This window comes from Budorcas taxicolor, chromosome 14 (assembly GCF_023091745.1).
Source record: "Budorcas taxicolor isolate Tak-1 chromosome 14, Takin1.1, whole genome shotgun sequence".
Classification (NCBI taxonomy): domain Eukaryota; kingdom Metazoa; phylum Chordata; class Mammalia; order Artiodactyla; family Bovidae; genus Budorcas; species Budorcas taxicolor.
Genome location: NC_068923.1, coordinates 44,645,345 through 44,671,455, shown reverse-complemented (window position 1 = coordinate 44,671,455; position 26,111 = coordinate 44,645,345). Strand labels below are relative to the sequence as shown.

The 26,111-nt window shown below is 41.6% G+C and overlaps 1 protein-coding gene across 1 annotated transcript in view; it reads left to right on the top strand.

Annotated features, from left to right (window-relative positions):
* Positions 1 to 25,675, top strand: part of ARFGEF1 (ADP ribosylation factor guanine nucleotide exchange factor 1) — a 135,171-nt gene extending 109,496 nt beyond the window's left edge. The window contains exons 24-39 of the mRNA XM_052651913.1: positions 3,769 to 3,809; positions 3,897 to 4,066; positions 4,418 to 4,569; positions 4,715 to 4,887; positions 5,902 to 6,062; positions 6,875 to 7,005; positions 9,773 to 9,902; positions 12,875 to 13,010; positions 13,090 to 13,228; positions 13,792 to 13,864; positions 15,669 to 15,801; positions 20,087 to 20,226; positions 20,945 to 21,113; positions 21,965 to 22,103; positions 22,914 to 23,031; positions 24,472 to 25,675. Of these exons, the coding sequence (XP_052507873.1) occupies positions 3,769 to 3,809; positions 3,897 to 4,066; positions 4,418 to 4,569; positions 4,715 to 4,887; positions 5,902 to 6,062; positions 6,875 to 7,005; positions 9,773 to 9,902; positions 12,875 to 13,010; positions 13,090 to 13,228; positions 13,792 to 13,864; positions 15,669 to 15,801; positions 20,087 to 20,226; positions 20,945 to 21,113; positions 21,965 to 22,103; positions 22,914 to 23,031; positions 24,472 to 24,816 (2,350 nt within the window). The 3' untranslated portion in view covers positions 24,817 to 25,675. The remainder of the gene's footprint in view (positions 1 to 3,768; positions 3,810 to 3,896; positions 4,067 to 4,417; positions 4,570 to 4,714; positions 4,888 to 5,901; positions 6,063 to 6,874; positions 7,006 to 9,772; positions 9,903 to 12,874; positions 13,011 to 13,089; positions 13,229 to 13,791; positions 13,865 to 15,668; positions 15,802 to 20,086; positions 20,227 to 20,944; positions 21,114 to 21,964; positions 22,104 to 22,913; positions 23,032 to 24,471) is intronic.
* Positions 25,676 to 26,111: the final 436 nt, after the last annotated feature.

Here is a 26,111-nt window from a genome sequence, read left to right as displayed (position 1 = left end):
ACTCCCTGGAACTTCTTACTTGGAAAGAATTCTTAGTGTCCATGTGCCCACTTGCTTTTTGGGGGGTGGAGGGAGGGGCTTAATTTGCCTTTTTCTTAGGATGGTTGAAAAGAGATTGTGTATCATTTTATATCTACTATATAACTCAGAGTCTTAACATGTGTTTTTCAGAGTGCTTTCTGGGAAGGGAATTTTTAAAAAGAGTGGATGTATGTATAACTGATTATATTAAACAAACAGAAAAGATGCTTTCCATGTGTTACTTCATTTAATCCTCTTAGTAGCCTATAAGATACGTATTATTACTGTCCTCAATTTACAGATGAGGAAACTGAGACGAGGGGAATCAGATAACTTGCTCCTTCCTGCAGGCAGGCCAGTCTGGTCGTGATGATTACAGCGACACTTTCATTAGCAGAGAATCTGAGGAATAGCGCCAGCTGTAGTGTCTGTCCTTCTGCTGCCAGGGTAGACCTCCTCCAGATGGTTTTCTAGCCACCCAAAAGCGCATCATCACTGTTAGGAGAATCTACCCAGACAAGAGTCAAGTTTTACTTACTAGTCTTGTTGCCATAGCATACTTCATGTGACCAAAGCCAGTTCTGATTTATCCAGCTGGCCACTTTGCTGCAGAGAAACATGTCAGTCATTTGAACAGGTAATCTGCCTCTCCATTTTAAGAGTTTGTGCCATTTCAGAGGAGTCTTAGCACAGATTCTATTAGTACGTCACTGTCTCAAACTCATCATCACCAGATACTTCTACAACATAAATTCAGGGTCCACACTTCTACGCACAACCTCAATATTTACATTTTACCTTATAGTGAAAACATCAAAAATTACATCTTTGATTTGTTACAAGATTTATATTATTATGTGGTACATATCACAATTTCTCATTAAATCACTTCTGAGTTTCTTTCTGAGTATCTTAATTTAGTTTTATTTGTGATATTCTGATTCCATAGGCTGACTCAGGGAGACAGCCCTGGAAGTCAAAACAGTGGTTGAGAGTATTGTCAGGCATCATCCTTGAAAGTCCTGTACTTGTTCAGCAAAAATGTTGTTTTTCTGACCTTAGGCCTATTCTGAATAATCTGTTGTGATAAGTATAAGAACTAAACATGCAAAATGAAAATAATAATTCTTTGCTTAATTATAAATAGGTTCTGTTTTTTAATGGAAAAAATTTTATTCCATTCAAAGCTTTAAAATGGTAAAATTTTCTGATTATCTTCACTTTTGTGTTTGGAATCCTTTATTATTAGAACTTAAGAGTATAAAGGCACTTTAACCTGGAGTCCCTGATCCTCTCAGATTTGCTAGGAAAACATTTCTAGGCGTTGTTGAACCAGCTATTGCTTAAATGTTACTCAACTTCGCGGGGGGTGAATTTTGTCCAGGAACGATTTACCCCTAAAAGTCAAAAGTTATGTAGCACCATAGTTTTTTAATAGTTTTTTTTTTTAAGCATACCAGATCTGGCTATATATTGACCTGTCCCACACTTTGGAATATTCTGTCACCTATCAGAAAATATGGACTACTCCTCCCTGACTGTTTTCTCATAAACGTCTTTAAGTTGAGTCTAAGCCATAAATGTTACCTCTGATATTTTCACTATGAAGACTTTAGATACACAGTCATTTCATCTGCCTGTGTGTTGCATACAGCTTGAAGTTGATTTGATCTAGAATCTGCAAATTTCAACCTTTTTTTTTGCATTGTCTCATCACTATCATAATGTGTAAGACAGGAAATCTGTCAGTCTTTTTTTCCTACTTGTACTTTTCAGGGGTGTGTCTTTTAATGTTAACACACAAGATTCTCATGCTTCTGTTCTCTGCTTTTCACACAGGCGTGTAGAATCCATTTTATAGTTGATGTTGTGAAGCATAGCTCTTTTCTGCCTTAGTACATAAAGGCTTTACTATAAATGCCTCCCTAGACCACTCTGCTCTCCTATATGACTTATCTTTAATGGAGCATTTCTTGAAATACAGTGACCCCTCAGAGGCTACCAGAGTGAGTGGAAATCAAAATGCCCTTTCCCAGGATGGATGCTCCCCTGCTCACACCGTCACCCGAGCCTGCAGAGCCTGGCTGTTTGCTTGCCGTTCTCTCCGGCCGTCTTCACAGGGGTCCTTGCAGCTTTCCCTGGAGTTTGCTGCTGTTCTTTCCTCCCCTGCTCTTTGTCATTTGCGTCCTCCTTGCTTACAAAAGGTTGTTTCCTCTGTTGTTTTTCCTGTTGTTCCCCTTGTACTGTTCAGGTTGGACTTCGTTTGTGGTGTGGGTTTTATAGCCACTGCCTTCCAGGAGCACCCCTCTAGTTTGAGAAACAGCTAATGACATTCATAATGCAGAGTCCAGCACTTCTCATTTTTGTTCATGTGAGAGGTCTGTAGCCTTTATTTTACATTTCGGGTTCACTGAGGCCCCGTTACTCTTCCTCCCTGGCCCCCATAATGTTTTCAGTCAGATTTTTGAACTTTTGTTTTGTTCTACTCACAAGAGCAATAGAGGAAATGTGAAGATATCTCTTTAGCCGGAGATCAGATTCTGAGTTACTACCTTGTCAGTTTTTAAACTGCTTTTCCTTCTTGTTTTCATTATTCTGTTGCCAGGATGCATAGACCTTCAAGGGCATAGAGGTTGAAAAATCATGATATACTCAGAACATTTAGACTGTGGTAGTAGGAAAAAACTAGAATGTATTGTAAATGTTTAAATTCTGTTTTGCTCAGATAAGTGTGGGGTGGTTGAGAGGGTGGACTTTGGGGTCAGCCTGTCCTGGTTTGACTGGCTCTAGTACGTAGTAGGCTTGTGGTTTTTAGACAGTTGTTATAGATCTTTGTGCCTCAGTTTCTGTGTTGATAAGGTTGGGAGTCTGACGTGCTCCGTAGTATCTGTGGGTGTTACATGAGTGGATGGATAGGTAGGTAGGTAGATACAGATATAAAGCACTCTGGGTAGTGCCCACCCTGTGATTGCTGGTAGCTGTACTGTTACTATGATTCCCTTTGTTTCTAAGTTTGATATTTGATCTGCTCCTGCTTTTGAGGTTTCCTTTTTATCGTCCAAACCCTATCATGTACAGTTTACATTGAGGAGTATCAGTTTATCCTTGAAGTCACCACATGCAGACTTTAAAGTAAGAGGACTAATGTGTTTATGCTGAAATCTTTTATGAAACTTTGAAACAGAAAAAGAGCTCAAGTGAAGAGGCAGGGGCAAAGCTGGATAGCATAGCTTAACTCTGAATGTTTGAATGCTCTAAGAAAAGGGGTTAGTTACTTGTTAGTTAAACTGTTGAAAACTATTTGTAAGGTTTTATTCATTACTTGTAATTCACCATGAGTTTTTTTAATCAGATGTATATTATTTATAAAAAAAAAAGTAGAAGTTTTCATTTTAAGAACATGTTTAAACTAGTAAATACTCAGGAAAATTGAGAAGTGTGTTTTGTGTATGCCAGTTATTAGTTTTATAAATTAATAGTCTCTTATTTTGAGGCTCATGAAATACCCATCCTAGTGTTGATAAATTTACTAGTAAAATTGCAGCAATGTATTCATTCTCTAATATCATTCAGTACAAGGGTGGGGGGTACATTCCAACTACACTTGTTATTAAACTATCTGGTAAAAAGTACACACTCAGTTACATATAAAAGTAGCTAGTAAACTAGGCCACTTGTTTTTGAATTGATACATCAGATATGAGTCTTTATAAATTTTTGCATTGTGATTTTTGTTTTTTCCTTTAGAATATTTACAGGGTCCACAAGGCTAGATGGAAATGCCATTGGTAAGTATGTACATTCAGTTAAAAAACTGACTTTTGGGTTAAAAGACTTTAAGCTTTAAAGTAAATGTTAATCTATTTCTGTTATAGTGGATTTTGTCCGTTGGCTCTGTGCTGTGTCTATGGATGAATTACTTTCTACTACGCATCCAAGAATGTTTAGTCTGCAAAAAATAGTAGAAATATCATATTACAACATGGGAAGAATAAGATTGCAATGGTCTCGAATTTGGGAAGTTATTGGAGATCATTTTAATAAGGTATTTGAGTAATTATACAGTTTGCTTAATTTGTAATTTATTTTTGTTTAAAATTCCCTTACCATAATCTAGTTAAGACCTTTTTCCTTTCTAAGCAGTATTTTTATTACATTTTTTTGTAATTAGATTAGAAAACACTTTGTCTTGTTTTTTTCTTCTAGAAATAATTGTTCTAGGTTTTAAGAATTTAGTTAAAATATGTTCTTCTTGTTGAGAAATATTGTTAGCATACTTAGTGCCGCATGGAGAATCTTTGAATTTACCTGTCTTTGCTATTAATGATATATTTTTCAAGAAAATTACCGATTTTTCTGCTGATATTAGCATCCTCTATTTCTGTTGTTGTTACAGGTTGGCTGTAATCCTAATGAAGATGTAGCTATTTTTGCAGTAGACTCCCTGAGGCAGCTGTCAATGAAGTTCTTAGAGAAAGGGGAGCTTGCTAATTTCAGATTCCAGAAGGATTTCTTAAGACCTTTTGAACATATAATGAAACGGAACAGGTATTATATTTGTTGAACTGCTTAACATCAGGAAAATAGTGTATTTTCCACAGTGGTGGGTGGGAGGGGGACAGGTGGAACAGAAGAGAAGGGGGAAAAACAAAACCTGATGAGAGTTATCCAAGCAATTATATTACTACTTTAGGTCTCCAACGATTCGCGATATGGTTGTACGGTGTATAGCACAGATGGTTAACTCTCAAGCTGCTAACATTCGGTCCGGATGGAAGAACATCTTCTCTGTATTTCATCTTGCTGCATCAGATCAAGATGAAAGCATAGTTGAGCTTGCATTTCAGACAACGGGACATATTGTCAGTGAGTATCCCCTAAGCTCTGTTCAAGTTGGAACACAGCACAACACAGCTTGAGTGTGTTCAGAGGATAGCTGAAGTGTAAGGTTATTGGCTTGTCATGGGCTTTACCAAGTTTTGCCTATAGAAGCAGAGTAAAAAGTGATAGTATTACCATTATTATAATATTATAGTTAACATTTATTGAATGTTTACTGCATGGCAAGCACTATACGAACTTTGCATGTATTTTCTTCAATTTTCACAATAACTATATGAGAAAAATATCTTTATTATCTTTTTTTTTAATTAGATAAGGAAACGCAGATCAAGTGAGGTTATGTAATTTATTTGTCTAAAGACACAAAACTAATGAGTGATGGATTGAGGCACAAAACCAGAGTCTTAAGACATAGCCTTTGTTTCTGACTACTGTACTACATAACCTCCTTTGACTTTGAAACACCTAAGATGTCAAATAAGCCTCTCTTAGAAGATAATGATGACCATCATTGTCATCAACATCAAGAATGACATCACCATAGCTATCATTTGTTGTTTGCTTAAATTTAGTAAATGAAGTATTGTGCTAATAATAAGCACTTTGTAGTTGTTTAGTCATTGAGTCATGTCCGACTCTTTGCAACCCCATAGACTTGCCTACCAGACTCCTGTCCCTGGAATTTGCCAGGCAAGAATACTGGAGTGGGTTACCATGCCCTTCTCCAGGGAATCTTCCTCACCCAGGTACTGAACTCAGGTCTCCTGCATTGCAGGTGGATTCTTTACCATCTGAGTGTACCAGTCTCTGTTAGGTGCTGGGTTTATAGTATAAACAAAACACAGACCTATCTCTCTGTTCCCACTACCCATGGCAGTCAGGTGACTGGTCAAGACAGACTTTGGAACCCATATCTTTTGGAATCAAAACCCTTAACCTTCAAGAAATATCCATTACATCTAGAGCTCGGCGTATTTGGGTATAATTAGGAATAATTGAAAATCTTTAATTATTTGGATATGTTTTTCTCCCTTATAGCCCTTGTGTTTGAAAAACACTTTCCAGCGACCATTGATTCTTTCCAGGATGCAGTGAAATGTTTGTCTGAATTTGCGTGCAATGCAGCTTTCCCAGATACAAGTATGGAAGCAATCCGACTTATTCGCCATTGTGCAAAATACGTGTCTGATAGACCTCAGGTATAGCATCATTTAGTAAACAAAATGTGACTTAGCATTTATTTCTAGTCTGAGGTCTAAGTTTATTTGGGAATCTAGGGGATATGAAGCATTTTTCAAAATTATCTTGAGTTGTCACATTTATTGAAGACGGGGTATTTTTCTGAGTGTTTCACATGTATAAACTTGTTTAATTTTCAATAACAGCTTTATGGGATAGATTGTGTTATAGCCCCATTAAATAAGGAATCTGAGGCACAAAGAAGCTCGAAATGTGCCCCTGCTCATAGGGATAGTGAAGGAGACAGGATTTGAATCCAGGCCTGTGTGTTCAGCCATTACCTTGATACACTGTTTTTTGTGTGTCAAGCTCTGCAGCACTGAAGGTAACTGTGGATGAGTGTGGTTGTAAGCACTGGAGTGAAAGCTTGAATTGGCAGCCCGGCAGCCAGCTTTGACTTGCATATCTTTGTAACTGTCAATAGGAGAAAAGATGGCTTCATAGATTTTCTGTCACATGCTGACGTGGACCTGTGGTGTGTTCAGTACTTACATGCATTCAATCCGCACACCTCCCCAGTGTGGTGGTGTGGCTATGTGATGTTATAACCACTTAAATGCCTGAAATGGAAGGCTGATGATGGAGTTGGAGCTGAAAGCAGCTTTTGGACTCTATTCCATGCTCTGTAGGCAGTTATAATCTCCATCTTTTTATAAGTGTTTTTAAATCAAATTGCTCATTTTTGATTTGCAAAATGTTTAAAAACTGCTTTCGAGAAATGTGTATAGGTGTTAATGCCTTGTCTTTAATAAACCTACCTTTCTTTTTAAAGGCTTTCAAGGAGTACACAAGTGACGACATGAATGTGGCACCTGAAGACAGAGTGTGGGTGAGAGGCTGGTTCCCAATTCTCTTCGAGTTATCATGTATCATCAATAGATGCAAATTAGATGTAAGAACCAGGTAACAATCAGTATTTGTAATTAAAACTTTGCAAGGGTTATTTTGACTTTAATCAAATTAACCTTTTTTATGTGAATATAAGTTTAACTTGATCAAATATAGTAATTATTACGTAGGCAAATTTTAAAATATGTTAAATAGAGCAACAAAAAATGGAAATAGATTACTTTTCCTTAAATTTTGATTATTTCCGAGTTTGAATTTTAGATTCCGTGTTAATTTACACATTCTGTCTTTTCATACTTTTGTTTCCAATCAGAAATTGAAGTTAGTCCCAAACTTTATTTTCTGTTGAATGAGAAAAGAATTTCCAAATGCATGTCCCTGGTGGCTTTTAGGTAAAGAATCATTTCTCTTTGAAGACTGGCCAGTAACCTAGTTTTGAGTAACATAGGCCTGTTGAAAGAGAACTCTTTCAAAAGTGTATTCTCAATAAAAGATCTGTGTGACTGTCCCGTGCATTTGTGAAGAAACTGCTATGGGTGTGATGGAACCAGACGAGTGCTCGGTGCTCACATTTTACACGCACAAGAACTTGTTGTGAATTTCTTAGCATTCTTATCAATCCCGTAATGTAGTTTTCCTCACTCCGTATTTTTGACTGCCGCATTGAAATGACCAACTTGAGTATCCTAATATCTGTCAGCAGGACATCAGAAAGGTAGTATAGACTTGTAACAAATCAGTGATAGAATGTAATAAAAGAATGAATCTCTCCTTCCTCCCTCCTCTTATGCCAGAATCACACCCATCCCTAGCCAAGGTTAAATTTGTTTTATAGCCTAAGAAGTTTTTGATTTTTAGAGTGTTATTTGTTACAACAGATTCTTAGGAAATTTAAAATAATCCAAAATATTCTCACACCTTGGAAACTTCTCACAGAATTTAGTCATCACAAGCACATTTGACATTCATTTCACATTTAGGCCCTGAGGAGTTTTTGTCAATGGACCTGTTAGGAAACTTGATAAAATTCAAGCTAGCCCCCTGATTGATTATATATACCACTCTCAGATGTCCACCACTTCAGTAGAGCAACTAAGATGTGGTAACTGAAAGTCACAGAAACTCAGCACTCCCTCCCTGCCCATGTTTATTTGTAGAAATCTCTTTGGCCGGGGACGGACGGACCTGCTTTCTTACTCTCTTACCTGTCCTTGTCTGGGACCATGCTCCCTTGCTTTTCACTGTATCCTATGTTCAGATTATGGATGGGTTTAGTTCTTAAGAAGATAAAATAAGTGTTCTAGGTGGTAAAGAGAGAGAAAATGTGAGTAAGCTTTGTCCAGGGATGGCTTTGATTTTCTTACCTCACGCCAGGATTTGTAAAGGCAGTTATTTCAATTACATCTAAAAATGCAGCACTGCGATTTGTATAACACACTAGTTATAGAGTACTTTCACATGCATTCTCATTTGAGTCCCTCAAAATTCTATAGATTTGGGTTAAATAATTAACTTAGAGCCCTCCATATTCTTTTCCGTATACCAGCAACTTAAATATTCAGCAGAACTCCTTCAGTAGGTGAAAAGCCTTGGGAACCTCTGTGGATCTGTGTTTGCTCTGGGGGCCTGAAAGAAGCAGGATGTTCATGTCTGCCCAGCCCAGCCATGGGGGTTATTCAGCATCCAGTTACTTGGAGTGGGAGGAAGAACCAGCCCTGTCTCATTGTGTGTGTGTGGGAGGGCGGGGGGGGGGGGGACAGGGTGGGGGGAGGAGGGGTGGGCACGGGTTTTCTGGGAAACATACAGTGTGTTTCTTCCACAGAAATTGCCTTACTGTAGTTTTACACATTAGGTATCTTACAGAGCAAACAAACGTAACTTGCCTTAGAACCAAACTACCGTAATGTGATTTTACATCCGTTGAACCACGGCGTCATCCTGTGTACCACGTGTGTATCGGTACCAGGCCCAGGGGGTAGCATTGCAGCAACTGAGCTAGACCATCTCAGGGAGCCCTCAAGTCCTCAAGGAGTGTTTCACAGGAAATATTGTTCTGACTTATGACCAGACTTTGGGAAATACAAATCTTTTCTAAGTGGAAGGGTACCTATATTTTCTTAAAAGAAATTTAACAAGAGAGAAAAGATCAAGCTTTTTAATGGTTACATGAAGGCATTATTTCAAGAAGGATAATAAGGAATCAGAAGGCAATTTTGAGTTTCAGTTTTAACACTTATTCAGAAGAGAATGAGTGGAATACTAAAGCAGCTTACTCTCAAGGAACACTTCCCTCTGCACCCTGTGGTGACACGTGCTGCTCTGGCCCAGCACACTGGGGAATGACGCCTGCCCACACAAGCGAGGGTCCTAGTGAATTGGTTTGAGAAGTCCTTTAGTTTGAGGGTATTACATGAACAGGTGGGGTATAAGCTAGAAATTCCTTTAGTTCTTTGAAAAAGATTCTCCAGAATCTAATTTTATTTGTTCTTAGACATATCAGTATACTTTCTTCCATGGGCATGAGCCACAGAATTGGTACTGCCGAAATTGTGATCTCCCTCACTCTGTAGCCCCCATGCACCTTCTTAAAATGCTGCAGTGATGGGGGTGGGAGTGGAAGGAAAGTAAGCACTGAAGGCCAGGGCCTGTGGAGTTTTCCCCAAACAGTGCATCCTGAAAACCTCTGTTCTACAGCCTAAATTTCTCAAAAGTTTAGTATCGAGTGTTTTAAACTTAGCTTTCAGTAACTTTGTGAAATGACTTATAAAAATAAGTACTGATGTATCATACTAGCTTTTCTAATTATATTTTTTCATTTTAGGGGTTTAACAGTAATGTTTGAAATAATGAAAACTTACGGCCACACATATGAAAAACACTGGTGGCAGGATTTATTTAGAATTGTTTTCAGAATCTTTGACAACATGAAATTGCCAGAACAGCAGACAGAGGTGAGATTTTTATTTAATATAGTCAAGTCAAAAGGTTCTTTTTTCCTAATACATTTTAGTCTTTCAAATTAAGCACAGTGAACAGAAGAAAAATCCTAGAGATTTCTTCTTTAAGGCATTATGATATAGTAGTGTATCTTTGTAGCGTGTTTTCTGTCATCAAAACAATGCAGTTTTGACAATAGAAGTGAATTAAGGTTTTCACTATTTTTGTTGAACTTTCAGTATCTTTTCCTCATTTTAATACTGTCACAGCTAAAACATCAGTAGTTCTATTTAGTATTCATAGTGACTTATTATTCTAAATTGAATAAAGAGTACATGGTAAGTTTATTTCACTCTTAATTTTTTTAATTTTTGAGTTTGGCTGATTTACAATATTGTGTTAGTTTCTGCTTTACAGCAGTGATTCATTTATACATCTATCTACTCACTGTGATTCCTTTCCCATATAGACCATTCGGTTCAGTTCAGTCGCTCAGTTGTGTTCGACTCTTTGCGACCCCATGAATCGCAGCACTCCAGGCCTCCCTATCCATCACCAACTCCAGGAGTTTACTCAAACTCATGTCCATCGAGTCGGTGATGCCATCCAGCCATCTCATCCTCTGTCATCCCCTTCTCCTCCTGCCCCCAATCCCTCCCAGCATCAGAGTCTTTTCCAATGAGTCAACTCGTCACATGAGGTGGCCAAAGTACTGGAGTTTCAGCTTTAGCATCATTCCTTCCAAAGAACACCCAGGACTGATCTCCTTTAGAATGGACTGGTTGGATTTCCTTGCAGTCCAAGGGACTCTCAGGAGTTTTCTCCAACACCACAGTTCAAAAGCATCAATTCTTCGGCACTCAGCTTTCTTCACAGTCCAACTCTCACATCCATACGTGACCACTGGAAAAACCATAGACCATTACAGAGTATTAAGTAGAGTTCCTGTAATGTTCAGTAGATTCCCATTAGTTATCTACTTCATACATAGTAGTATATATATATCAATCCCAATCTCCCAATTTATCCCTCTCCCTACCGAACTCCCAACTCCCTGGTAACCATAAGTTTGTTTTCTGCATCTGTACCTCTGTATCTGTTTTTGTAGATAAATTCACTTATACCCTTTTTTTTAGATTCCACATGTAAGTGATACTGTATGGTATTTTTCTTTCTCTGACTTTCCTCAATACAACAGTCTCCAGGTCCTTCCATGTTCTTGCACATGACATTCTTTCATTCCTTTTTATGACTGATACACATATGCACCACATTGTCTTTATCCACTCCCCTGTTGATGGACATCTAGGTTGCTTCCGTGTCTTGGCTATTGTAAACAGAGCTGCAATGAACATCAGGGTACATGTATCATTTTGGATCATGTTTTTTTCCAGATATATGTCCAGGAATGGGATTGCTGGATCCTCCAGTACTCTTGCCTAGAAAATCCCATGGACAGAGGAGCCTGGTGGGCTGCCATCTATGGGGTCGCACCGAGTTGGACATGACTGAGTGACTTCACTTTTCACTTTCATGCATTGGAGAAGGCAGTGGCAACCCACTCCAGTGTTCTTGCCTGGAAAATCCCAGGGACGGGGGAGCCTGGTGGGCTGCCATCTATGGGGTCGCACAGAGTCGGACACGACTGAAGCGACTTAGCAGCAGCAGCAGCTGGTAGCCGTAGCTCTATTTTTAGTTTTTAAGGAACCTCCATACTCTTCTCCATAGTGGCGCACCAATTTACATTCCCACCAGCTATGTAAGCGCGTCTCCTTTTCTCCACACCTTCTCCGCATTTATAATTTGTAGATTTTTTTGATGATGGCCATTCTGACCGGTCTGAAGTGATACTTCATGATAGTTTTGATTTGCATTTCTCTGATAACTAATGATGTTGAGACTCTTTTAATGTGCTTTTTGGCCATCTGTATGTCTTCTTTAGAGAAATGTCTCTTTAGATCTCTTTCCATTGTTTAATTTGTTTTTTGATATTGAGCTGCATGAGCTGTTTGTATATTTTGGAGATGAATCCCTTGTCAGGCTTCCCTCATAGCTCAGTCAGTAAAGAATCTGCCTGCAGTGCAGGAGACCTGGGTTCAATTCCTGGGTCAGGACGATCCCCTGGAGAAGGAAATGGCAATCCACTCCAGTATTCTTGCCTGGAAAATCCCATGACAGAGGATCCTGGTGGGCTACAGTCCATGGGGTCACAAGAGTCGCACATGACTTAGCGACTAAACCACCACCAGTCCATTGTCAGCTGCTGCTTTTGCATATATTTTCTCCCATTCTGAGGGTGTTTTTTGTTTGTTTCCTTTGCTGTGCAAAAGCTTTTAAGTTTAATTAGGTCTTTTATTACAAACCAGTTACAGAATGTGTTTCAGTGTTTGTGGGGAGAGAAGATCAGGTCTTTGTGTTTCGTTCTATGTAGTGTGTTAAATGCAAATTTGGGGGCCTCTCTGGCCTGCAGACTTTACTTTAGATCTATAGGTAGGCTCTTACTTAAAACATGTTATTAAGTAGACATATGTTTATTCAGGGGCATAAAACCATGAGTGAATGAATCAGATTAGTCCATTTGAGAAAAATGAATTACTTACACCAGTTTTATTTTAAACCTATGCTAACCCCACTTGGAAAATTCTTATCATTTCCTTCCTCTTATTTTTTTTTCCATGTTCTGTCATATTCTGAAGCAAGACCAATTGTTGCAATTAATGCTATGACTTTTAAGTAGCAGACACTAATAACAGGACAATGCAGTGATGGTTTTTTATAATCAAAACAGTGCAGAAAATAGTTATTCTATGCATAGATTTATGAGATTATGAGAAATAGGTATCAGATATGAAGTTGAGGTGAGTATATTCTAGAGGGAGTTAAGCACTCTGAAAGGAACATGGACAGTCTTATTTTAAATATGCAAGCATTTTCTTTGTAACTAATGAGTGGCCTGACCTTCATGTGATTACTGTCTCCCTTGTAGAAAGCCGAGTGGATGACGACAACATGTAATCATGCGCTCTATGCGATCTGTGATGTGTTCACCCAGTATTTAGAAGTGCTCAGTGATGTCCTTTTGGATGACATTTTTGCCCAGCTCTACTGGTGTGTGCAGCAAGGTAGGTCTGTCCCAATAAATGACACAGTGTTAAATGTGACCCTGGTGATACACAAATGAATTGCTCTTTTCTTTTCCAGACAATGAGCAGTTGGCACGATCTGGTACAAACTGCTTAGAGAATGTTGTTATTCTGAATGGTGAAAAATTTACACTAGAAATCTGGGATAAAACCTGCAACTGCACACTGGACATCTTCAAAACCACAATCCCACATGCGTAAGATTTTATACCACTTTGTATTGAATGATGGACATAAAAGATTTGATAGTAACTAGTGATTTCTCATAACAAATGCTTTGTCAGATATCTCAGTGTTCTATGAATTTGTGTTTATTACAGACCAAACTCCTATAAACCATAACAGATATATGAATTGTTTTATAAACCAGAACCTTTAGTCTCATCATCTAAATTTGGGTCACAATGAAGTGCTTTTATTTGGGTCACATTTTATTCATGCAGATTAAACCAAGCAGTGGTTCTGAATTTTCTTAAAATCTCAGCATTTATTTTACTGTGAATAGTCTAAGGAAACTTCATTTGTAAACACTATTTCGTAGTTATTTGTCATCCTTTTCTGAGGGATAAGTTTGGAATTGAATCGTAGGTGAGTTTTTACTAGTGGGGAAACTAAGACATAGTCCTGCTGCCTGACAGTTGATGGCACCTGAATCATTTGTAGGACAACTTGAACTTCCCCAGCTTATTTTATTTCAAAGTGTGTTGGCTGTGGCATGTCTCACGCTCTCAGTGATTGGTATGGTTTTGGTATTTCAAAGGCTCTTGACCTGGCGTCCCATTTCTGGAGAAACTGCTCCCCCCACCCCATCTCCTGTGAGTGAAAACCAGTTGGTAAGTTTAAATAAATCAAGCTTACTTTAAATCATTGAACTATTCATGATAAGAAATTTTACCATGGGGCAGATCCTTTAATAGGGGCCCAGCTCCTTTAGAAAGATGGTGCAAAATATAGATGGTTCTGAGACGAAGATTAACATGATTTCTCAAGTGCCTGCATGATACCAGTTTACATAAGGGTGTACATGCCAGGCTGAAGATGTTATTGGGTATCATTTAAACATCAAATTTTGATAAAAATTGTACCTTAGAGAAAAGTTGGAAAAGCAGTGTAAAGAATTCCAGCAGACCCTCATCCTGCATATTTGTTTCCTGGGTGTGTGGTCACAAATTACTAATAAACTTAGCAGCTTAAAGCAGCAGCAGTTGATTCTCTCACAGTTCTGGGGCCCAGAGGTCCAAACTGAAGGCATCGGCAGGACCACACTCCTTCCCTGGGTTTGCTGCCTCTAGCTTCTGCTGGCTGCTGACAACCCCTGCCGTTCCTTGGCTTGTACACACACACTCCATTCACAGCCTCCATCTCTATGTAGCTGTGTAAAGTCAGATCTGTGTATCAGATCTCTCTTTTAGGGACACTAGTCATTCGATTTAGGGTCCACCCTAAATTCAGAATGACTTCAAAGTTCCTTAACTCTAAAGACCCTATTTCCATGTAGTCTTCATAAGTACCAAAGGTTAGGACTCAGACTTAGCTTTTTGGGGCCACTATTTAACCCACTGCAGTCTACCCTCTGGTGCCCCCAAATTCATGTCTGTCTTCTGGGCTAAGACATTATCCCATCCCAACATTCCCAAAGTCTCAATTTATTGTAGCATCAGCACTAAGTCCAAAATCTCATGTAAATATGATCGTATCAGAAGTTCCAGATCTTGTCCTCTAAGTCATCAGGCACATGGGCTGTTTTGGAGCAAAATTTCTCTGTGGATCCGTGAACCTGTAAAATAAATGACCCCCTTGCAAAATACAGTGGTGGGCAAGCATGGGTACAAATTGTCATTCCAAAAGTGAAAATTGAAAGAAATTAAAAGGGTCCCTTGTGGAAGCCGGCAGTGATTTTCACAGTCTCTTCCTTGGCTCTGAGACCTGCAGCTGCCCTGGCTCTGCTTCTGGCCTCATGCTGGAACCAGGTGGAGCTGCCAGAGTAGTCATGTCAGCCCCCACAGACCGTCTGACACTGCAGGTGCCTTGCATTTACTACCAAATCCTCCACAACCTGCTCATTTTCAGACCAGAATACCTCAGCTTAGAACTAGATCCCTGGCTTTCCCAGGGTTACACGTAGCTGGAACTGGACTCTGGTGTGGTTCTGTGGACCTGTCAGCTTCTCTGCAGGGCCAGTTTCCTTGTCGGCCACCTTCTCACTGCCCTTTCTGGATGCTGGTCTGGGGTGACAGGACACCCTTCCTTTACAGAGCGTTCCTGGGCTCAGCCTGCACCAAGTGTGCACAGACCGCACCCACTACGTACGTTCTGTCTGGATTTCACGACAGTTCATGGATATTGCTGACAAGTTTTGCCACACAGTGAAGCTTAGCGTTTTTATCTGTTGCCCTTGAGTGGTGTCAGGCCTTATCTCAGTGAGGGTCAGGAAGTAAGCTTTTCTTTAAAAGATTGCCAGCTCTTATCTGTGTGTAGTGATATTAAATAATTTCCCATTATGTCCATTATTGCAGTGTGTGCAGTGTCATTTTCATAGGGACACAATGTAAATTACTTTTTTAAAGACAATGTAATAGAAACTGTTTTCATCATTAAGCTTTATTTGTTGTACTTAAAATGAATTTTTTTTACTAGGATACAATATCACAGAAATCTGTAGATATTCATGATTCTATTCAACCAAGATCGGCAGATAATAGACAGCAAGCTCCGTTGGCTTCTGTCTCTACTGTGAATGAAGAAATCAGCAAAATTAAACCCACAGCAAGTGAGTTATTTGTCTTAATCAGTTATGTATTTTGTTTTGTGTATGCAAGACTTTATAAATGAAAGTTTTGCTTTTACTCACACACACGTACTGTAGTTGGTTATGCGGTCACTTTATTATTGAGTTTGCCGCAGCTTGGACATCCCTGATAGAGGCTGTCTTGCAGGTGGTCAGGACTCTGCTGACACCTGCAAGGCTCATTTTTTTCCTACAGTGCTCTCAGCTGATGTTTGTTACAAGCACGTGGGTATTCTTCCTGCAGAAGAGGTGTCTTCCTCTGTCCTCAGCAAGAGGGGAGGTAGCGGCCAGGGCATCCAAGGAGCACTCTGCTGGCCAACCCCCCCCCCCCCGACTCCCGGTGCTCCTCTGCACCTCCCCTCACCTTTAGTTCTTTTCACAAAGGAGGAGGACTCCCTTGTTTTTCACGAAATTGGTTCAATTTCATTTATTGAACAAAAGTTAACAACACTGAGAAAAGACAGCCTCCTTCCTGGAGGAAAACGGGAAATGTGTTCCACAGTGGCTGCATGATTTTATATTCCCACCAGCAATTCCATTTTTTCCACATCCTCACAAACATTTCAGTCTTCTCTTTCTCTCGTTAATAATAGCCATCCTAGTGGGTATAAAATGTTGTCTCATTGTGGTTTTACTCTGCATTTCCCGATTGATTAATGATGTTGAGTATTTTTTCACGTGCTTTTTGGCCATTTGTAATCATTTTTGGAGAAATACTTATTCATGTCCTTTGCTAATTTTTAATTGGGTTGGTTGTTGTTGAGTTGTAGGAGTTTCTCACATACTCTGGGCACTATCCCCATATCACATACACAATTTGCAGGGGTTTATTTTCTCCCATTCTGTAGGTCATCTTTTCACTTCTGATGATATGCTCTGATTGCATGAAAGTTCTTATTTTGCTGAAGTTCAGTTTGTCTTGCTGTTGCTCACATGTCTGGTGTCATGGTTAGGAACCAACCGCAGCCCAAACTAAGGTCAGGGAGATCTTCCCTAGTGTTGTCTTCCAAGAATTTTATACTTACAGCTCTTACATTTAAGGAATTGATCCATTTTCAGTTTATTGTTTTCAGGGTATTTTTATTAACCCTCGGTATTTATACTTGTTGTTGAGGGAAGACAGATTTTGTACCTCCTGGAAAGGAGCCTCTAGCTTCAGTTACTGTGTCTCGCTTCTTAGAAGGGAGATAGGTGGTGGTGAGTTGTCCATTTTCGTTTTTCATTCCTGTTTTCTGAAGCACAGCTGTTAGAATCCATACCAGCTCCGGTCTACCCTGGAAAATGCCACAGTACATGGCTTTGCTCTCTCTCAACCCCAGGACTGGACCTTGGAAGGGAAAGACGTAGTTGCAAGTTTTCACTGAGCTGATCTGGGCACAGGCCTTGAACTGGAGTGGAGAGTGCTGCCCCCTGCCCCCCGATCTGAGGGCTCATGTTTCCTTCCTCCCGCCACCCCCTCGCAGTCCTTTAGGAAGAGCTCCTGTGTCCCCCAAGATCCCTCCGTGCAGGGGACGGGGCGGTGGTGCCCAAGGAGGTGGCTCAGAGGAGCACAGATTGCAGCTGCTCCGGTCCTCCTTCACGCTCAGAAGCTGGTGCTGCCCCAGTGAAATGGTCCTTAACATGAGTTGGTGAAGCAGACTTGTTCAGATAGAAATTGTCCCCCAGACACACTGCTGGTCCCTGCTGGTGAGGCTGAGTCCAGCTCCTCACCTGCGACAGCTCTGAATGCCCACGCAGACGTGGTGGCTGGTGAGAACACGTCTCCTCAGCCTCAGTCTCCCCGAGTCTGGGGTGTGGCCAGCATGTCCTGCCCCAGAAACCTGAGAGTGTAGTTATGACTTGGATGAGGGAGGGCTAGGAAAGGACAACTTGGACTTGGGGGGGTGTCTTTGGTTTATTACATTTTTTGACTTGAGACCTAATACTAAGAACTGAATGTTCAGTACAGCAACATTTCTGAAATCTGGAAAGGAGCCATCATGACCTAATAGAGAATAAATTTAAGTAAGTTGTTTGGCTACCTACCCCAAATTCCTAAAACCTGAATTAACTTCTGGAAATTGGGGGATTCCCTGGCGGGTCCAAGTGGTGAGGACTCAGGGCTCTCGCTGCCATGGTGCAGGTTCAGAGAGCTAAGACCCTGCAAGCTGCAGGTGTGGCCAAAAACAAAAAAACTAAATTCTAGAAATTGGTGCCAGGAAAGGGAGTTTGTGATAAAAGCAAAGTAGAGAAAATCTGAATGGTTGTCAAGGTGTCCAGTGCTGGAGCTGATGTCCTGAGGCCAGTGTACGGGCCTCCCCGACCCCACTGCACCAGGGACGACCATCCAGCTCCTGGAAGGCTTCCCGGAGAACTGACCTTGGCTGGGTCACTGCTGCTGGCTCTTGAGCATCTCAGTAGCTGAGTTGTCTTTCCTAAACTTGGGTTTCTACATCTGCTCACCTGACGCCATGGAGATGGAAAGTCCTTCCTTCCATGAGTCTGTATGTCCTTACAGAAATGGCCCTTCGAAGCACAGTGGTTCAGGCCAGAGGAAGGCAGCCGTGTTCCACCCCAGGCCATGTCTGAGCACTGGTCACCTCCAGGGTGGTTGCTCTTACAGTCCTGCACTAGGCATGACTGCATGGACTTCTGGGCTTATGCTTTAGAAACAGGAGGCCATTTTAGATGCACCCACCAACCTGGATCCAAATAAAGCATGTACTCTGGTTGACCCTCCATGTCTTCCAGTTGGTCACAGTTCTAGCCCCTCACTCCCTGCCTCACAGATCTAGCTCCTGTTGTTTTCTTCTGGCTTTTTTATATTCAGTTCAGTTGCTCAGTCGTGTCCGACTCTGCGACCCCATGAATCACAGCATGCCAGGCCTCCCTGTCCATCACCAACTCCCGGAGTTTACTCAAACTCATGTCCATCGAGTCAGTGATGTCATCCAGCCATCTCATCCTCTGTCCTCCCCTTCTCCTCCTGCCCCCAATCCCTCCCAGCATCAGAGTCTTTTCCAATGAGTCAGCTCTTCGCATGAGGTGGCCAAAGTACTGTAGTTTCAGCTTAAGCATCAGTCCTTCCAAAGAACACCCAGGACTGATCTCCTTCAGAATGGACTGGTTGGATCTCCTTGCAGTCCAAGGGACTCGCAAGAGTCTTCTCCAACACCACACAGTTCAAAAGCATCAATTCTTCGGCACTCAGCTTTCTTCACAGTCCAGCTCTCACATCCATACATGACCACTGGAAAAACCATAGCCTTGACTAGACGGACCTTTGCTGGCAAAGTAAATGTCTCTGCTTTTGAATATGTTATCTAGGTTGGTCGTAACTTTCCTTCCAAGGAGTAAATGTCTTTTAATTTCATGGCTGCAATCACCATCTGCAGTGCTTTTGGAGCCCCCAAAAATAAAGTCTGACACTGTTTCCACTGTTTCCCCATCTATTTCCCATGAAGTGATGGGACCAGATGCCATGATCTTCGTTTTCTGAATGTTGAACTTTAAGCCAACTTTTTCACTCTCCTTTCACTTTCATCAAGAGGCTTTTTAGTTCTTCACTTTCTGCCATAAGGGTGGTGTCATCTGCATATCTGAGGTTATTGATATTTCTCCCGCAATCTTGATTCCAGCTTGTGTTTCTTCCAGCCCAGCGTTTCTCATGCTGTACTCTGCATAGAAGTTAAATAAGCAGGGTGACAATATACAGCCGTGACGAACTCCTTTTCCTATTTGGAACCAGTCTGTTGTTCCATGTCCAGTTCTAACTGTTGCCTCCTGACCTGCATATAGGTTTCTCAAGAGGCAGGTCAGGTGGTCTGGTATTCCCATCTCTTTCAGGATTTTCCAGTTTCTTGTGATCCACACAGTCAAAGGCTTTGGCATAGTCAATTTATATTACCTGTAGTCAAAGGTCAAACTTGGGTTTGTAGCAAATGCTATTGAAACTGTAGCTTTTAATCCATTTGATACATTTTATTCAGGAATAACCTAAATATTACTTTAAAATTTGTCCTGGCACCTTCTTGAATGTATTCACTGTTCAGTTATTTTGAATATTTTTGTTTACTGAAGAAGTGAATTTTCTAAGGCTTTTCTAAATACTGATTAAATGCAGCTTTTACTGAGTGCTCATGTGCAGAAGCAGGCTGTCCTTCAATGTGATGTGTGCAAGTTACCTTCATACATGTTAATGTTTCCTTAGCATTGTAATGTCACAGAAATTATAAAGGATTCAAAATAATTTTTGTTTGCATGTGCATTGGGGTGGGTTTCCTCACAGAATTTCCAGAACAAAAATTGTTTGCCGCCCTGTTGATTAAATGTGTTGTGCAGCTGGAACTCATCCAGACTATCGACAACATCGTGTTCTTCCCCGCCACAAGTAGGAAGGAGGACGCGGAAAACTTAGCCGCGGCGCAGGTGAGTGGGTGCAGGGGGTCAGCTCTGCTGTCTGGGCTTCCGAGCAGAGGCGAAGCGAGAGGGGCTATTTGGGGGCCATCATCACCCCACGGCTGTCAGCCCAGACCATGGGACTGAGGACACAGCCACGGCTGAGTGCGGGCACAGCGGGGAGGGGTTTCGGGATTGAGCCTGGGGCCTGGTGGTTGAGAGCTTACGATGAAGCAGCGGGTGAAAAGCTTGGAGGCAAGAACCAGGGAGCCAGGAGGAGCCATGAGCCAGTGCTGCCTTGCAGCTCCATGAGGAAGCTGTACTGAGAAGGCTGCAGTCAGCTGTACTAGGGCAAGTGATCCTTCATCCATTGCGGAGTAGGGGCTTTGCCAGCTAGTTGCTAAAGGGGTGAGGGGTAGGTTATGCACAAGGATATTTATGATTACAGTCCACAGCCTCAAACTGGTTAACGGAAGTGAGGACCTAAGCAGGGCGAGGAACGTGAAGGGGGCAGAGGCTGAGGGTCTCCTGGGGCAGAGCTCTGGGGTCAAGAGTTGTGGGCAGGAAGCCACAGATATTGGGGGTGGTGCTCAGTGAGAAGGGTGCAAGGAACAAAGATTCTGGAGATTTAATAAGAGAAGGTGGTCTTTTACTGTTGAGACAGATTAAGTTCTATGGCTTGCTCATAGAAGTGGTCTTTGGTTCTGTGACTGTGGGTGCCTATGCTATGGTGGTTTGTTTTCCAAAGAGAGACGCTGTGGACTTTGATGTTCGAGTGGACACTCAAGACCAAGGAATGTATCGCTTTTTAACATCACAACAACTCTTCAAGCTACTGGACTGCTTGTTAGAGTCACACAGATTTGCAAAAGCTTTCAACTCCAACAACGAACAGAGGACAGCTCTGTGGAAGGCGGGTAAGCCATGCTGTGCAGGCCATGCCCTTAGCGGGCAAGCAGCAGGGTCACACAAGGGGACTCACAGCGTGAACGTTGAGTCCTCACCAGCTGTTGGCAAACAGTCCATCAACGGGTCTTTCTCCGGCCTAGAAAATGCCGAATAACTGCCTGGGTGGATGAGTCTCCCGTGTTTAATCACACTGTTAACTGGTTTTCACATTGTTTTTCACTTTCTGTGCTCAGCCTGGGCCTTCCTATCGATACCGTCTGCTTACTAGAACTGAGAAAAAGTGGGAGGGTCCCAGGCATGAAGGCATCTGTATTGAGTGCCTGTTCCCCAGAGTGTGGCCAGAACATAAGAGGGAGGGAGATTTGTTTTTGAACAAGTTAAATTTAAGAAGCAAGCTTTTTAACAATTTTACTGACGGTGTTATTTTTTTAAGAAATAGTTACTTGGGGCCAGTTAGGTGCAGAACAGTGCTGAGAGTGAGAGGCTGAAGAATATGCATAAAAAAGGAGGACGCTGCTGTTCCTTGAACAGAAAAGTCCTCTGACAGAGTGCTGAGTGCTGTAGGAATTTTCTTTCATCCATGTTGTCTCTTTACAGCCTCATTAAACCCACCCAGGCTCTGTTCATTCTCTCCCTTCTTGTACAGCCTTGCTTCTGTAAATAGATGGTACTTAACTTTTTCCCCTTGATTCAACCCAAGTTGTGGCCACTGTTCAGCTGAGACTTCCTGCCAAGGGCCCCGGGCTCCTCACTTCCCTGGGCCTGCAGGCTGCTGACCTTTGACCGTTCTGCATTCCACGCAGGCTGTGCACCTTCACTAGATGCTCCCCTCCTGTTAACTCCGACTTCCCCTCTGCAGGCTTCAAGGGCAAATCCAAGCCCAACCTTCTGAAGCAGGAGACGAGCAGTCTGGCCTGCGGGCTGCGCATTCTCTTCCGGATGTACACAGATGAGAGCCGGGCCAGCGCCTGGGAGGAGGTCCAGCAGAGGCTCTTAAAGTAAGACTCGGGGCTTTGGCCCATGTGGCTGCTCAGCACAGTGTGCGGAGGGCCGCACTGTGCCTGGGGAGTCCGCAGCTGGGCAGATTACTTGGGGCCTGCGGAAGAGATTGTAAAAGCTAACACAGTCTTATAGACAAATGTGCTTCCGCAGAGTTGTTGAGATGTAAGCAAATTGTCTATTTTTGCTGTTACAGGACAAAGGAGGAAGTGCTAGGTCTTAATTTTTAGGCTCTTTTTCATGTCATCGATAGATTTGTTTTTAGAAACTGATCCATTTCTGAAAATGAAAAACATTCCTGCTGACATTTAGTTTGAAAAAGTATGTGGAGTTCCTGTTGGTGTTTTAGTTTTGTTTGCATTCCATTTTTACTCCGTGACAACTTAAGATTTTGTCCTTTCAGAAAGAATACAGTCTTTTACCTTGTATTCTTTTGTCTTCTTGAGAGAATAGATTTTCTCAGAAACCAACTAATTTCATTTTAGAATTTCTGGCAGTCACCTGGGCCGTTTCCCCAGTTCTTGATGAGGCTGTTAAGGCCCCAAAGCATCGAGGTCACAGTGCAGGAGGGGAAGGGCCACCCCGGGTTTCAGCTGCAGTCTCGACACCAGTGCCGTGCTTGTGCTCTCCATGGCGGTTTAGCTTATAAGAGAACTTCCAAAGGGAAGAAAATGTGGGTTTCCCTATAGGCTCCAGTTGACGTTAGTTACCGTTCACTGTCCTCCTGGCCTCAGTTGTTCCTGCATGGTGATGTCAGGCCAGCAGGTGCAACCACCAGCAAGCGTGATGGGGAACCTTTTCCGTTTCAGTGTCTGCAGCGAAGCGCTCAGTTACTTTCTTACTCTAACGTCGGAAAGTCATCGGGAAGCCTGGACTAACTTACTGCTCTTATTTCTGACTAAAGTCCTGAAGATCAGCGATAATAGGGTGAGTACCAGGCACCTTGTCTACCAGCATCCCCAGCCTGAGGGGCGCATGCCCGAGTGGGAGGTGGGGGTGGAGGCCCTCCCCACCCCACTCTTCTCCAGTGAGTGATCCTGTAGGGCTGCACTAGGGGAGGAATCAGAATCCGCTGGGACAGTTCCCCCACCCGCCCCTGCTGCGGCTCCCATCCCGACCCCGGGAGTCTCTCCTGTCACATCCAGGACAGCTGCCAGGCGTGGCCGCGATCATGGTTGCATTGGGGCAACAGGCTCCTGTTGTTCCTCTGGCAGAGGGACTGATTCTGTGGGAATGGGCTGTCAACTCATTTAAGAATTTTAACCAGTAGAAAACAAAGATCAGATGTATAATGTACAGATGTATATACCATTTAGACTTTTCAGAAACACACATTTTACTTGTTAAAAAATGTACCAACGTACAGCCCACATAAATGGAAATGGGGGTTCCTGTGATCCCTAAAAAGGTTTAAAAATACCTAATCTGGTGGCTGACACTGTGGGCCCCACAGATGCCATGTAATGCCGCTCTGTGCCCATGTGTGTGCCCCTCTAACCTGGGCCAGGTAGAGCTTGGAGAAGTACCTTCCGGCAACCAACAGCCAAGTGGACGAGAAGGACCTCCAACCCATCTGCCTTGTCCCACACTTTGCCTTCTTACCAGTGTGTCACACCGCTCCCTCATACCTCATGAGGTGGGAGAACAGACAAGGAGAGAAAACAGGCAGACAGCTAGTATTGAGAGATTAAACTACAACAAAAATATAATAGAATGCATGGAGCCCTCATATTTTATATTACAATATTAGATAGAATTTGAAGTTTTAGAGACAACTCTGTTTACCAGACAGAATAGTTTCAGTAACCCATAGCTTATAAAAACTGTGATTCTTGCTTGGCTTCTTTCTTTTGCTTATTATCCGAGGGAAAACAATGATAAATACTAAATGCTTGTCCTAAGTTTGTCAAGGAAATGTAATGAAAAATGTTTTCCAAAATAAGGATGGATAACTAAGTGAATCTTGTACGTATTAAGTTCTGAATACATCTCAGTCGTTCAGGCGCATGATCAGTAATCACTGCTCTACGCAGATGCGTCTCCTGTCTTCACTCTCAGGGCACTGTCCCCAAGTGGGTTCCTTCTAAAGGCACTTTGAGGTTCTGTGGTTTGCAATGAGAGCATTACTAACAGAATTCATTTCCCCCCAGTTTAAAGCTCATGCATCATTCTACTACCCTCTCTTATGTGAAATTATGCAATTTGACTTGATTCCTGAACTTCGTGCTGTTCTTAGAAGATTTTTTCTGAGAATTGGAGTAGTTTTTCAGATATCACAACCACCTGAACAGGAACTTGGAATAAACAAGCAATGATGGGAACTTCATATTTTTCTGTTGGCGTTTACATCCCTCCGTTCTTTAAAAGGACCCCGGAGCTGAGGTTTCCTACATGAAAAATGGTTTCTCTGGATTGCTGTGTCTAAAGGTTACTTCTAAGAAGCTTAGAATTTCAGTTCGAACCTGCAGTGCTCCCGTCCATCCCTTTTGTAACCTGGTGGATTCTGTTTGTCGTGTTGGGCTCACAAGCAAAAAACCTGTTCCCACAGTGTCAGCTTGTATGCTCACATGTCCTTCCCTGTTCTCAGTGGCAGGGAGAGCCCTACATATTTCTGGCAGGTATGGAAGTGAAACTTACCCAAAGAACTCTAGATGTAAAGATTTGAACTTCTGCAAGAAGTACAACTCAGGAGAGCTGTATTTTGAAGGATAAAATGTTTATAATTGGGGGTTGGGGGGAGAAGAAGAAATTATTGTTCATGGTAAAAGTTATTTAGCAACTATGGTATTCTTATTCTGAAGATTTTTGCACACTCAGGCTATCTGAGATACTGGTAATGATCCTTCTGTGAAAAATGTACAGAGATGCAGGTCTGTAATATAAAAATCTTAAGACATTATAGAGTTCTTCCTGCACTGTTTTATTTCTTTATTTTCTTATTCATTTGCTAAATACCTATAATATTTTGTCAAATGCACTAAACATTTGGGTTGAACTTCTTGTCTTTTTTATTTCGTGGGGATTTGGTTTTACCCTTTTTACAGGGTGGTTATTTTGAGGGTTTAACATGCCCAGAAGCTGTTGTGGCTGACACTTGTCATGATCAACACCAACAAAGGTGGAACATACCCCTGCTGATGTACCTACCTGTAATACACTTCTCTTAGGGCTTTGAAAGATGAGCCATTAAAATAGAATGATCCTTCGTGGACCGAAACTTGAATCACTGCAGAATGAATCTCGGTTGCTGTCACTTCCTTTTCTTTTCTTTTGGGTGGTGGGGCTTGATGTAGATTTCACTCTATGTACAGAATTTAATGTTGAATATATTAAAATAACAAATCTGGCATGGTTTGGGGAGGTTAGATTTACTGGAAACGTATTCATACTGTGAATTGTGCTCTGATGGTTAAAAAAACAAGATTGTCAAGCATTCCGTATTAACAGTGGATGTAGAAAATTTTTTCAGATGGATAAAATGTATATGGTACAGATGTAAAGTTTTCTATGTAAAAAATTCTGTACAACTTTCTGTACAATATTGATTCTCATCTGGCATATTCTAATCAGGTTATAGGTCAATAAAGTTTTTGGATTATTTCATCAGTGCAATCAAAACCTATGTCATCCACGGCCCCATGTTTCATTGACTTTTTTTTTTTTTTCCTTAAAAGCCTAACTAAGGAAAGGATATTCTCATTGAAAGCTCTATGTGAATTCAATGTCCTTTAGTTGTGATATTTTCTTTCCAGCTCCTGGCATTTGATCCTCCCCCATATCCTGCTTTCTCAACTATAGGCTATTTATAGTTTAATATTTTGTGCATTTATGAACCCAGAATAGGGCAGTACTATGTGAACGAACACTGAGAGAAAGAGCTAAAGTTACCTTTGCGGCAGCTTGCAGGGTGGCGGTGTGTGTCCTCAGAGTTGAGTGGTACAACAACCTGAAAAGAAAAAAGAGAACACGTAAAGACTATTTATTTTGATGGTTGTGTTAAAAAAACC